The 12,609-nt window shown below is 44.5% G+C and overlaps 1 protein-coding gene across 1 annotated transcript in view; it reads right to left on the bottom strand.

Moving 5' to 3' along the window:
- Positions 1–12,609, bottom strand: part of FSTL5 (follistatin like 5) — a 940,713-nt gene that overhangs the window by 445,206 nt on the left and 482,898 nt on the right. The window contains exon 4 of the mRNA XM_044297750.1: positions 3,983–4,179. Coding sequence (XP_044153685.1) covers positions 3,983–4,179 — 197 coding nt within the window. The remainder of the gene's footprint in view (positions 1–3,982; positions 4,180–12,609) is intronic.

Raw genomic sequence — 12,609 nt, 5'->3', positions numbered from 1 at the left:
GAGATACATGAGTTACATACTGCTGTTCTATTCTGTTAATAAGAAAACACCCATTATGTGCCGAAAATTTAATTTGCGGCCTTGTCTGCATCTGTCAGTGTGAGATAATCTTGTTCTATTCTGCTATAAAAAAACACCTATTTTGGGCAAGATCCTAAATTTGAGAAATATGAAGAAAGTGTCAAATAAGAGACATGGCCCCAGTTGTGGTGCTGCTGTTGGAGCTCCTGTTACAGGGAGAGGACATGGTCGATCTGTGCCAGCTACACGCACAAGTGAAACTCCTTCCTCAGGTGCGAGTAGGCGACAGAACCTTCAGCGGTATTTGGTCGGTTCTAATGAGGCTCTACGAATGGTGAGGCCAGAACAAGTACAGGCGATAGTAGATTGGGTTGCTGACAGTGCCTCCAGTTCCTTTACATTGTCTCCCACCCAGTCTCCTGCTGAAAGATCAGAGTTGGCACCTTCAGCCGATGTCCATCAGTCTTTCACCTCACCCCATTGCAAATCAGTCAAGCAGTCTGAGCCCCAAGTCATGCAGCAGTCTCTTCTGCTTTTTGGTGACTCTGCTAGCAGAGTTTTCCAGGGCCATCCACCTACCCCTGCCCCAGAAGTGGAAGATATTGAGTGCACCGATGCCCAACCACTTATGTTTCAAGATAAGTACATGAGAGGACCACCGCATCACGTCTTGGATGATGACGAAACACAGGTGTCAACTGATGTGGCTTTCAAAAGTGTGCAAACCGACAAGGAGGGCAGGGGTGAAGACTGGGTGGAAGATGATGTGGAGGACGATGAGGTCCTCGACCCCACATGGAATCAAGGTCATGCGAGTGACCTGTCTAGTTCGGAGGAAGAGGCAGTGGTCTCACAGAGCCACCAGCACAGTAGAAGAGTGAGCAGGGTGCAAAAGCGGAGCAGCCGTCCACTAGACAGTACGCCTGCTACTGCCCACCGCAGCAAGGGACCGAACACACCAAAGCCAGCTCCAAGGAGTTCCCTGGCATGGCAGTTCTTCAAACAATGTGCTGATGACAAGACACGAGAGGTTTGCACACTGCAATCAGAGCCTGAAGCAAGGCATAAACGTTCTCAACCTGAGCACAACCTGCATGACCAGGCATCTAAGTGCAAAGCATGAGCTGCAGTGGAGTAGACACCTCAAAAAACAAGAAAGGTCTCTGGCTCCTCCTGCTTCTTCTTCTGCTGCAGTCTCGGCCTCTTCATCCACCTCTGGAGTAACAGTGCCACTTGCCACCCCGCAAACAGAGGATCTACCAGCAACACTACTACCTGGGTCACCAAGCATCTCCACAATGTCCCACAGAAGCGTTCAGCTCTCCATCTCCCAAACACTGGAGCGAAAGATGAAGTACCCCCCTACCCACCAGTGATCCCTGGCCCTGAATGCCAGCATTTCAAAATGACTGTCCTTTGAAATGCTGTCATTCTGTCTGGTGGAGATGTTGAGTTTTAAAGGCCTTATGGAGGTGGCTGTCCCACAGTACGTCGTGCTCAGCCTCCACTACTTTTCCAGGTGTGCCATCCCTTCCCTGCACAACCAAGTGGGGGAAAAAATCAGGTGTGCACTGCGCTATGCCATCTGTGGCAAGGTCCACCTAACTACAGATACGTGGACCAGTAAGCATGGTCAGGGACGTTATATCTCCATAACAGCACACTGGGTAAATGCCGTGGCGGCTGGTCCTGAGGCGGATATCAGTTTGGTGCATGTCCTTCCACCACCGAGGATTGCAGGACGCTTCAGTTTGCCTCCTGTTGCTTCCTCCTCCTACTCCGCTTCCTCATCCTCTACCGGATCCTCATCCGGTCAGCGTAACACCTTTACCACCAACTTCAGCACAGCCAGGGGTAAACGACAGCAGGAAGTTTTAAAACGTATATGTTTTGAGGTCAAACCCCACACCGCGCAGGAGCTGTGGACGGGTATTGAACAACAGACCGATGAGTGGTTGGTGCCAATGAGCCTCAAGCCCGGCCTGGTGGTGTGCAATAATGGGCAAAATCTTGTAGCAGCTCTGGGACTAGCCAGTTTGACGCACATCCCTTGCATGGCGCATGTGCTGAATTTAGTAGTGCAGAGGTTCCTTAAAAATTACCCCGATATGTCAGAGCAGCTGCATAAAGTGCGGGGCATCTGTGCAGGATTTCGGCGTTCTCACCCTGCTGCTGCTTGCCTGTCAGCGCTGCAGCGTAACTGCGGCCTTCTCGCTCACCGCCTTATATGCGACGTGTCCACAAGGTGGAACTCCACCTTCCACAGGCTGCCCAGACTGTGCGAGCAGCAGCAGGCAATAGTGTAGTTTCAGCTGCAGCACGCACGGGCGAGTTGCTCTGCGGAACAGCACGATTTCACTACCAAATGACTTGGCCTCCATGCGAGACCTGTGCTCCTTGTTGCGCTGTTTCGAGTACTCCACAAACATGGCCAGTGCCGATAATGCAGTTCTCAGCATTACTATCCCACTTCTATGCCTCCTTGAAAAACCACTGCTGGCGATGATTGAAGAGGATGTGGCACAGGAGGAGGAAGAGGGATCATTTCATAGGGTTTCCGGCCAGTCATTCACAAGTGGCTCCGAGGGTGGGTTCCTGCACCCACAAACACCAGGTACACAATTGTCCAGCCAGGGTACAGTTCTGAAGGATGACAAGGTGGAGGATGAGGAGTAGGAGATGGAGGAGGAGGAACCGTGTTCACAGCAGGGTGGCACCCAAACCAGTCCATGGCCATCACTGGTGCATGTCTGGAGGAATAAAGAGGACACAGACGATGCACCTCCCACAAAGGACAGCTTTTCGTTTGCGAACCGCAAGTTTGTGGCGGGTCCCATTTATTTTAATGGCAGGCGAACCTGAATCACCTTCAGCTCATAGTTGCAGCCAAGAAATAATTACTAGAAGTGCACAAATAGTCCCACAACATGGACAGTGACATACCAGAAGTATTATTCGAATTTGCGATCTCCATTATTATTTTTTATGCGAAATATCAGCAATATGATTTTCGCATACGCACATGCGCACACCAGTTCTAATTATTTTTTCCAATACCGTTTGTCACTGTGTGTAGCAGAGGTAACGCAGCAAAATAGCAAACAAATGCTGCACTACCCAAATGCACTATAAAGAAAGTATATTATTGGTATATAACACCCCACTTCTACCAGTTTTTTTGGGGGGCGACTGGTATATCACATCAGTTATAATTATTTTTTCCAATACCATTTGTCACTGTGTGTAGCAGAGGGAACGCAGCAAAACAGTAAACAAATGCTGCAGTACCCAAATGCACTATATAGAAAGTATATTATTGGTATATAACACCCCACGTCTATCAGTTTTTTTGCAAACAAATGCTGCTGTACCCAAATGTTAGAAAGTATATTATAAGTGTATTGCACCCCTGTGTACTGCACACCTATCAATAGCACACCAATTTGATAGCGTTTTTGTCCCTAACAGTCTTTCCCTGCTCCACACAGCAACCTCTCCCTACACTGACAAAAGACTGAATGTAAAATGGTGGCCAGATCGGGTCTATTTATAAGGTAGGGGGTATGTCCATGGGCTGAAACTGTTCAATTGGCTGTCCTGTACCACCTGATGGATGTGTCATGGGTCAAAGTTCTTCACAATGTAAAAAAATATGGCGGGTGCGAATATACGCCATATGTTCGCCGCGAACCGACCGCCGGGTGAACCAGTGGATTTGTATAAGGCCTTATTCACACAACAGTGTAATTCAAGATGTCCATTTTTAATGGCTGTTTTTCAGACAAGCATCCTTAAAGGAACGGCCATGAATAAAATTGCAGTTAATACGTTTTAATAGCCCTTTTTTCTTCACTGTCAAGTGAGTATTGCCTTACTCAGCTCCTTGATGTTGGCATAGAAGGATAAACAAACATTTATGTACATAATTTTTATACACTGGTAACAGAAATCAATCATTTACCTGAGATAATTCATTAGTGTCCACCAATCCATTGCTGTCTTCATCAAAATACTTAATCATTTGGTCAACCAACATCTTTTTTAGACCAAATTTGTCCATATTTTCATTCTCATTTCCCTTTCTGACATATTTCTGGTTCTGAGACTCCATTAATGCATTCTTCATCTTGCTATATTCTGGGGCTTTGCACCTGTCTCCTGAAAAGGGAAAAAAAGAATCAGTTGGTTAAATAGTTAATTCTCAATACAGGAAGGGATGTATCAAACATACATATTGTTGTATTTACCGCTAGCCTAACATATTGGTTGACAGGGGCATTTTAAAGGGTCTAAACCAAGAACAAATAGCATACTAAGAACATTGTGGCTTTAAAACTCAATGCATAGAAAAAGATAAGGGGGAATATATTAAGATTGAACTTTCATTCATGAGATGTGCAGGCTTCTTCATTTGCAAACCTTGCGGCAGTAGACTGTAATCTGGCATAAACTACATCTTAAGTTAGATCAATTTTTGCCATGTCACAGGTTGAACCCCTAACACCAAGCTCCATCCCTTTTGAAAGTGACTATAGTGGTGTAAAATCGAAAAAAAAAAATGTATGCAAACAATGTCATGGGCAAAAGTTGTTATATTCAACCCCTTAATCTTGTTTTAATAGTATCTGGGAAATACATTTAAAATTACAGATGCAGCCATCGTTATTTTGATATGGTTAGGCTGGGTTCACATCATGTTTTTGCCATCTCTTTAACACATAGATGCAGCCGAGCTAAACTTGATGGTTAACGGATTAATTAAAGAATGGCAAGAAAAAGATAACTTTTCAATGGATTTCAATGGCTTTTGCCACGAGATAACCAAGAAAATACTGTGCCATGTGTTATCACAGTTAGGTTTTGCACAACTACATTTGTATAAATTTGGAGGGGGGGTGGAGATACAAATGCATAGCACACAATATGTGGAGTGGGTTGCTGTGCCCATGCCTCTTTGGCTACATCCAAAAAAATGCGAGGATGTCTGCCATATAGCAATTTGAATGGCGAAAACCCAGTAGAGGCCTGGGGCACATCTCGCACAGCGGACATGAGATAGGGCAGAAGAAGGCCCCAGTCCTTTGCACACAAAAAAAACTGAAAAAAAGCCAAAAATGATATAATTTCATGTAAAAATGGACAGGACACATTCACTGTCACCCTCAACTTAATATTTGGCTGCACACTCTTTAGAAGAAATAACTGAAATCAATTGCTACCTATAACCATCAACAAGATTTTTACACCTCTCTACTGGAATTTTGGACCACTCTTTTTTTACAAACTGCTCCAGGTCTCTCATTCTCCCAACAGCATTTTTTTGTGTTTCAAAAAGCTTTATTGAAGGTTAAAAAATACACCTACAGTCATTTATACTGCACAGTGTGAACAACAAAAAACTGTACAGGAACACACATTGAGTAGGTGCTACACCTGGTGTTGAATGAGGTCAATTAACAGATTGGCCTATATATCCTGGGATATCTGGGTCAGGTTAGTATTATCTTTTGAATTTCCTATACTTTGCCCAGTCTTTCCAACCAGATTTGAACTTAGTATACGCACGGTTTTCCCATGCCGCTATTTCTTCAAATCTGTAAATAGAATCAACTCTACTTATCCAGTGGTCAAGGGGGGGGGGGGTCGGTTGACAAACAGTTTCGAGCGGCCATAATGACTTAAGGGGGGGGGTTGGGGGGGGGTACACCCAAAAGAGCTAGTTGAGGGGAAAATGGCACATTGGATTTGCAGATAGCATTGCTTTTTCCAAAAATATCTATCCACCAATATTGAAGTGGAGGGCAAGTCCACCATATGTGGAAGAATGTCCCCTTTTCTTTCCCACGGAGGCCTCTGACCCAGGTAGTTGTGATTGTATGGTAACTCTGCAGGCTATTTCCCCTTCTTTGTCAAATAGAGAGATAAAAGGAACAGTAGAACCACGGATCAAAGTGGTAAGACTCTGCCTCAGTTCAATAGGGGCCCAATTTAATACATCTCTCACTTGTATGAGTGGACAGGGCAGGTGGAGCAATTTCCATGCTTCGAGAGTGGCTTTAACCATGGAGAGATTGGTTACATATGGACAGCAAGTGTGGTAACGGGGAGTTGCTGAACGTGCGGTAATATAGGGCTGGGAGGCCATCTGGGCCTGGGGCCTTTCCTCTAGGTAGTTGTTTAATAGCCAGAATTAATTCTTCTGGCTTAAACCGTGATCCCAGTGTGGTTCTGCAAAAACGGGGAGTTGCTGAATGTGCGATAATATAGGGCTGGGAGGCCATATGTGCCTGGGGCATTTCCTCTAGGTAGTTGTTTAATAGCCAGAATTAATCATTCTGGCTTAAACCGTGATCCCAATGTGGTTCTCTGATTGTCATTTAGTTTAGGGAGTGTTACAGAGTGAAGGAATGTGTTAATAGATTCTTAAGTATGTGGGGCGCCAGTCATGGATTCATGTTAGGAATATTGTATAGTGACTGGTAAAAGTTCTGGAATTGGAGGGCTATATCTTTAGTTGCTATGGCTATTCCTCCACTCGGTTTGGTGATTTTACATATATAAAGTTGCAAGAAAAAGTATGTGAACCCTTTGGAATTATATGGATTTCTGCACAAATTGGTCATAAAATGTGATCTTCATCTAGGTCACAACAATAGACAATCGCAGTCTGCTTAAAATAATGACACAAATAATTAAATGTTAGCATGTTTTTTTATTGAACACACCATCTAAATATTCACAGTTCAGGTGGAAAAAGTATGTGAACCCCTAGACTAATGACATCTCCAAGAGGTAATTGGAGTGAGGTGTCAGCCAACTGGAGTCCAATCAATGAGAAGAGATTGGAGGTGTTGGTTACAGCTGCCATGTCCTATAGAAAACACACACCAGTTCTGGGTTTGCTTTTCACAAGAAGCATTGCCTGATGTGAATGATGCCTCTCACAAAATAGCTCTCAGAAGACCTAGAATTAAGAATTGTTGACATGCATAAAGCTGTAAAGGGTTATAAAGTATCTCCAAAAGCCTTACTGTTCATCAGTCCACGGTAAGACAAATTGTCTACAAATGGAGAAAGTTCAGTACTGCTGCTAAAGATGTAAAGATGACTGCAAGAGCACAGCGCAGACTGCTCAATGAGGTGAAGAAGAATCCTAGAGTGTCAGCTAAAGACTTATAAAAGTCTCTGGCATATGCTAACATCCCTGTTAGAGAATCTATGATATTTAAAACACTAAACAAGAATGGATTTCATGGGAGAATACCACAGAGGAAGCCACTGCTGTCCAAAAAAAAAACATCGCTCCACGTTTACAGTTTGCACAAGAGCACCTGGATGTTCCACAGCAGTACTGCCAAAATATTCTGTGGACAGATGAAACCAAAGTTGAGTTGCTTGGAAGAAACACTATGTGTGGAGAAAAAGAGGCACAGCACACTAACATCAAAACCTCATACCAACTGTGAATTATGTATGGTGGTGGGGGCATCATGGTTTGGGGCTGCTCTGCTGCGTCAGGGCCTGGACAGATTGCTATCATCTAAGGAAAAATGAATTCACAAGTTTATCAAGACATTTTGCAGGAGAACTTAAGGCCATCTGTCCACCAGCTGAAGCTCAACAGAAGATGGGTATTGCAACAGGACAACGACCCAAAGCATAGAAGTAAATCAACAACAGAATGGCTTAAACAGAAGAAAATACGCCTTCTGGAGTGGCCCAGTCAGAGTCCTGACCTCAACCCGATTGAGATGCTGTGGCATGACCTCAACAAAGCGATTCACACCAGACATCCCAAGAATATTGCTGAACTGAAACAGTTCTGTAAAGAGGAATGGTCAAGAATTACTCCTGATCGTTGTGCACGTCTGATCTGCAACTACAGGAAACGTTTGGTTGAAGTTATTGCTGCCAAAGGAGGTTCAACCAGTTATTAAATCCAAAGGTTCATATACTTTTTCCACCTGCACTGTAAATGTTTACATGGTGTGTTCAATAAAAACATGGTAACATTTAATTCTTTGTGTGTTATTAGTTTAAGCAGACTGTGATTGTCTATTGTTGTGACTTAGATGAAGATCAGATCACATTTTATGACCAATTTGTCCATATCATTCCAAAGGGTTCACATACTTTTTCTTGCAACTGTACATATTGTAAGGGATTGTTTACTCTTAGGGGGTCGTCATCACAGATTACTTCACCTGACAACGGGTTTCAGGTCCAAATGGTGCATTTATTTGGCAGACTTCACACACCAGCACAAACAAAGCAACAGAGACACCTGCCCGTCTAGGTACTAACTCAGAGCCAACTTTAACAAAGGGGGAAGCTCCATTGTGGAAGCTCTCATCTCCATAGTCATCTATATCGCCGTCCTCAGGACAGCGATGCAGATAGATGTGCTGCAGCGGGGCAGGGGAGGGAGAGGCCAGTGCAGGCAGCGTGATCCACTTGAGCGATACAACGCAGGACACAGGGCGGAAGAGGCCTGCATTGCTCCACTGCCAGCCTGATGGAGGTAAGTATAAGTGTTTATATTTTTTATATGGTACAACTTACTGGCACATAATTGGGGGCACATAGGGGGCACTTGTTACTGGCACATGATTGGGGGCATCTATGGGGGGACCTGTTACTGGCACATGATTGGGGGGCATCTATGGGGCACCTGTTACTGGCACATGATTGGGGACATCTATGGGGCCATTTGTTACTGTCACATGATTGGGGGCATCTATTGGGCACTTGTTATATGCACATGATTGGGGGCATCTATGGGGCATTTGTTACTGGAACATTATTGGGGGGCATCTATTGGGGCACATCTTAGTGGCACATTATTAGGTGGCACTATGGGGGCATCTACTGAGGCCACAAATAAGAGGTATTTTATATGGGGGCTCTGTATTTTATACTGGGGCACAGTAAGGTGGGTATTATGAGGAAGGGGAGAGAGGCGTACTATGGGCTCATTTATGGGGGCCACTAAGAAGGGATATTTTATACTTGCAAATTATGGGGGACACTGAGGGCATCTACTGGGGCACTATATATGGGGCATTTTATACTGGTACATTATGGGGGGCACTAGGAAGAAGGGGGAGAGGAGCACTATGGGGGCATTTACTGGGGGCACTATATAGGGGTATTTTATACTGGTACTGTGAGAGATGTGTATCTGGTTTGCTGTAGTACACATTTCTCTCCACAAGATGACCAACAGCCAGATGTTTGAGCCATGTGTGCATTCTTTTGTTTAAGGTAAATAAGGAAGGGGGAAGAGGGGATTACATTACAGTTTTCAAATATACCTATGAACACAGTTGAAGTTGCTGAAACCACTCCTATCAGGTTAAGGAGACAATAGTATCTTCTTAAGGAACACCGCTTTTGTGATGTCATGTCTGCTATTTAAGTCAATGTAATGTGAATAAAGGGGCGCGTCTCTTCTACCATGACTCAGGGAAGAGAGAAGATGCTTTCATGAAACCACCTAGTGTGTCTGGTCTCATTATAAAGCAGTATGGTGTACACATACTAATACTTCTCCTTGATTTGGCACCACACAAAGAAGAAGGAAAGCGCATGAATTGCGCTGACAAATTGGCGCCCGAACAGGGACAGACAGCTTGCGTAACTTCCGATTCAAACGTCACGAGAGCGACTTAAACGGAACCATCAGATGAGATCATATGCCGGCAAGGTAAGAAAGCTTTATTTCTTATGAATCTCCTCTGAAACTTCCGCTTTTGTGGGTTCTCAAGAGTTGAATTGGTGTTATTGCGATAGAAGGGTTCAAATTATAGCTGATCTGTCCATTAGAACGGAAGAACCTGTTGAAATATTCCTTCTTTGTGTGGTAGAACATGCTGGAACTAAACGGAAGTTGTTAGACAGCTGAGTCGGATATCCTGTGACGTAGAATTGGATCCCAGCCAAGTTCTGATGAGAATCTGGAGGAAAGGGTTAACACCAATTGTCATAGGCAATTGGAAGTTATTAAGATTTTGTATCCCGGTGAATTGACTAGGGGTCTTCACCAAGAGAGATTGTGGGCTCAATACTATTATATATCGTTTGATCTATGTGAAACTGCGCTTAAGTTAGTGGGGTCGATAGCAATTACTTATAGTTAGGGATGAGCGAACTCGAACTGTATAGTTCAGGTTCGTACCGAATTTTGGGGTGTCCGTGACACGGACCCGAACCCGGAAATTTTCATAAAAGTCCGGGTTCGGTGTTCGTCGCTTTATTGGCGCTTTTGTGACGCTTTCTTGGCGCTTTTTGAAAGGCTGCAAAGCAGCCAATCAACAAGCGTCATACTACTTGCCCCAAGAGGCCGTCACAGCCATGCCTACTATTGGCATGGCTGTGATTGGCCAGAGCACCATGTGACCCAGCCTCTATTTAAGCTGGAGTCACACAGCGCCGCCCGTCACTCTGCTCTGATTAGCGTAGGGAGAGGTTGCGGCTGCGACATTAGGGCGAGATTAGGCTGATTAACTCCTCCAAAGCACTTGATTAATTGATCGATCTGCAGCTGTGGGTCATTGAGCTGCTGATACTCAATTGCTCACTGTTTTTAGGCTGCCCAGACCGTTTGTCAGTCACTTTTTTCTGGGGTGATCGGCGGCCATTTTGTGTCTTGTGCGGTGCTGCGACCAAGTGCATCCAAGCTGCGACCAAGTGCATTTAACCCTCAATGGTGTGATTGTTTTTTTGGCTAAAGCCTACATCAGGGTGAAGCTGTCACACCAAGTGCATTTAACCAGCAATAGTCTGTTTATTTTTTGGCCATATACTACATCAGGGGCAAGCTGCGCCTGTCACCAAGTGCATTTAACCCTCAATGGTGTGGTTGTTTTTTGGCTAAAGCCTACATCAGGGTGAAGCTGTCACACCAAGTGCATTTAACCAGCAATAGTCTGTTTATTTTTTGGCCATAAACTACATCAGGGGCAAGCTGCGCCCGTCACCAAGTGCATTTAACCCTCAGTAGTGTGGTTGGTCAAGCTGTCACACCAAGTGCATTTAACCAGCAATAGTCTGTTCATTTTTTGGCCATATACTAAATCAGGGGCAAGCTGCGCCCGTCACCAAGTGCATTTAACCAGCAATAGTCTGTTCATTTTTTGGCCATATACTACATCAGGGGCAAGCTGCGCCCGTCACCAAGTGCATTTAACCCTCAGTAGTGTGGTTGGTCAAGCTGTGACACCAAGTGCATTTAACCAGCAATAGTCTGTTCATTTTTTGGCCATATACTACATCAGGGGCAAGCTGCGCCCGTCACCAAGTGCATTTAACCCTCAGTAGTGTGGTTGGTCAAGCTGTCACACCAAGTGCATTTAACCAGCAATAGTCTGTTCATTTTTTGGCCATATACTAAATCAGGGGCAAGCTGCGCCCGTCACCAAGTGCATTTAACCAGCAATAGTCTGTTCATTTTTTGGCCATATACTACATCAGGGGCAAGCTGCGCCTGTCACCAAGTACATTTAACCCTCAATGGTGTGGTTGTTTTTTGGCTAAAGCCTACATCAGGGTGAAGCTGTCACACCAAGTGCATTTAACCAGCAATTGTCTGTTCATTTTTTGGCCATATATATACTACATCAGGGGCAAGCTGCGCCCGTCACCAAGTGCATTTAACCCTCAGTAGTGTGGTTGGAAAAGCTGTCACACCAAGTCCATTTAACCAGCAATAGTGTGGTTATTTTTTGGCCATATCCCAGTCTAATTCTGTCACTAAATCCATACCGGTCACCCAGCGCCTAAATACTAGGCCTCAAATTTATATCCCGCTAAATCTGTCGTTACCGCTGTACTGTTGTGGCTGGGCAAGTTATTTAGTGTCCGTCAAAGCACATTTTTTGTTCAGGGTTGAAATACAATTCCCAATTTAGCAATTTCATAATTTAGTGGTTTCTGCTATATCAGAGCTATTTGAAATCTATCCCTAAAAGGGTATATAATATTCAAGGTGCACATAGGGTCATTCAGAATAACTTCACACACACGCTACTGTGCATTTCCAAGTCTAATTCTGTTAGTAAATCCATACCGGTCACCCAGCGCCTAAATACTAGGCCTCAAATTTATATCCCGCTAAATCTCTCGTTACCGCTGTACTGTTGTGGCTGGGAAAGTTATTTAGTGTCCGTCAAAGCACATTTTTTGTTCTGGGTTGAAATACAATTCCCAATTTAGCAATTTCATAATTTAGTGGTTTCTGCTATATCAGAGCTATTTGAAATCTATCCCTAAAAGGGTATATAATATTCAAGGTGCACATAGGGTCATTCAGAATAACTTCACACACACGCTACTGTGCATTTCCAAGTCTAATTCTGTCACTAAATCCATACCGGTCACCCAGCGCAAATAATATTTTTGTTGTTGTGGTGAACCATAACAATGAGGAAAACATCTAGTAAGGGACGCGGACGTGGACATGTTCGTGGTGGTGTTAGTGGACCCTCTGGTGCTGGGAGAGGACGTGGCCGTTCTGCCACATCCACACGTCCTAGTGTACCAACTACCTCAGGTCCCAGTAGCCGCCAGAATTTACAGCGATATATGGTG

The sequence above is a fragment of the Bufo gargarizans genome, chromosome 1 (assembly GCF_014858855.1).
Source record: "Bufo gargarizans isolate SCDJY-AF-19 chromosome 1, ASM1485885v1, whole genome shotgun sequence".
NCBI classification, from domain to species: domain Eukaryota; kingdom Metazoa; phylum Chordata; class Amphibia; order Anura; family Bufonidae; genus Bufo; species Bufo gargarizans.
This window is presented reverse-complemented; position numbering and strand designations above follow the sequence as displayed.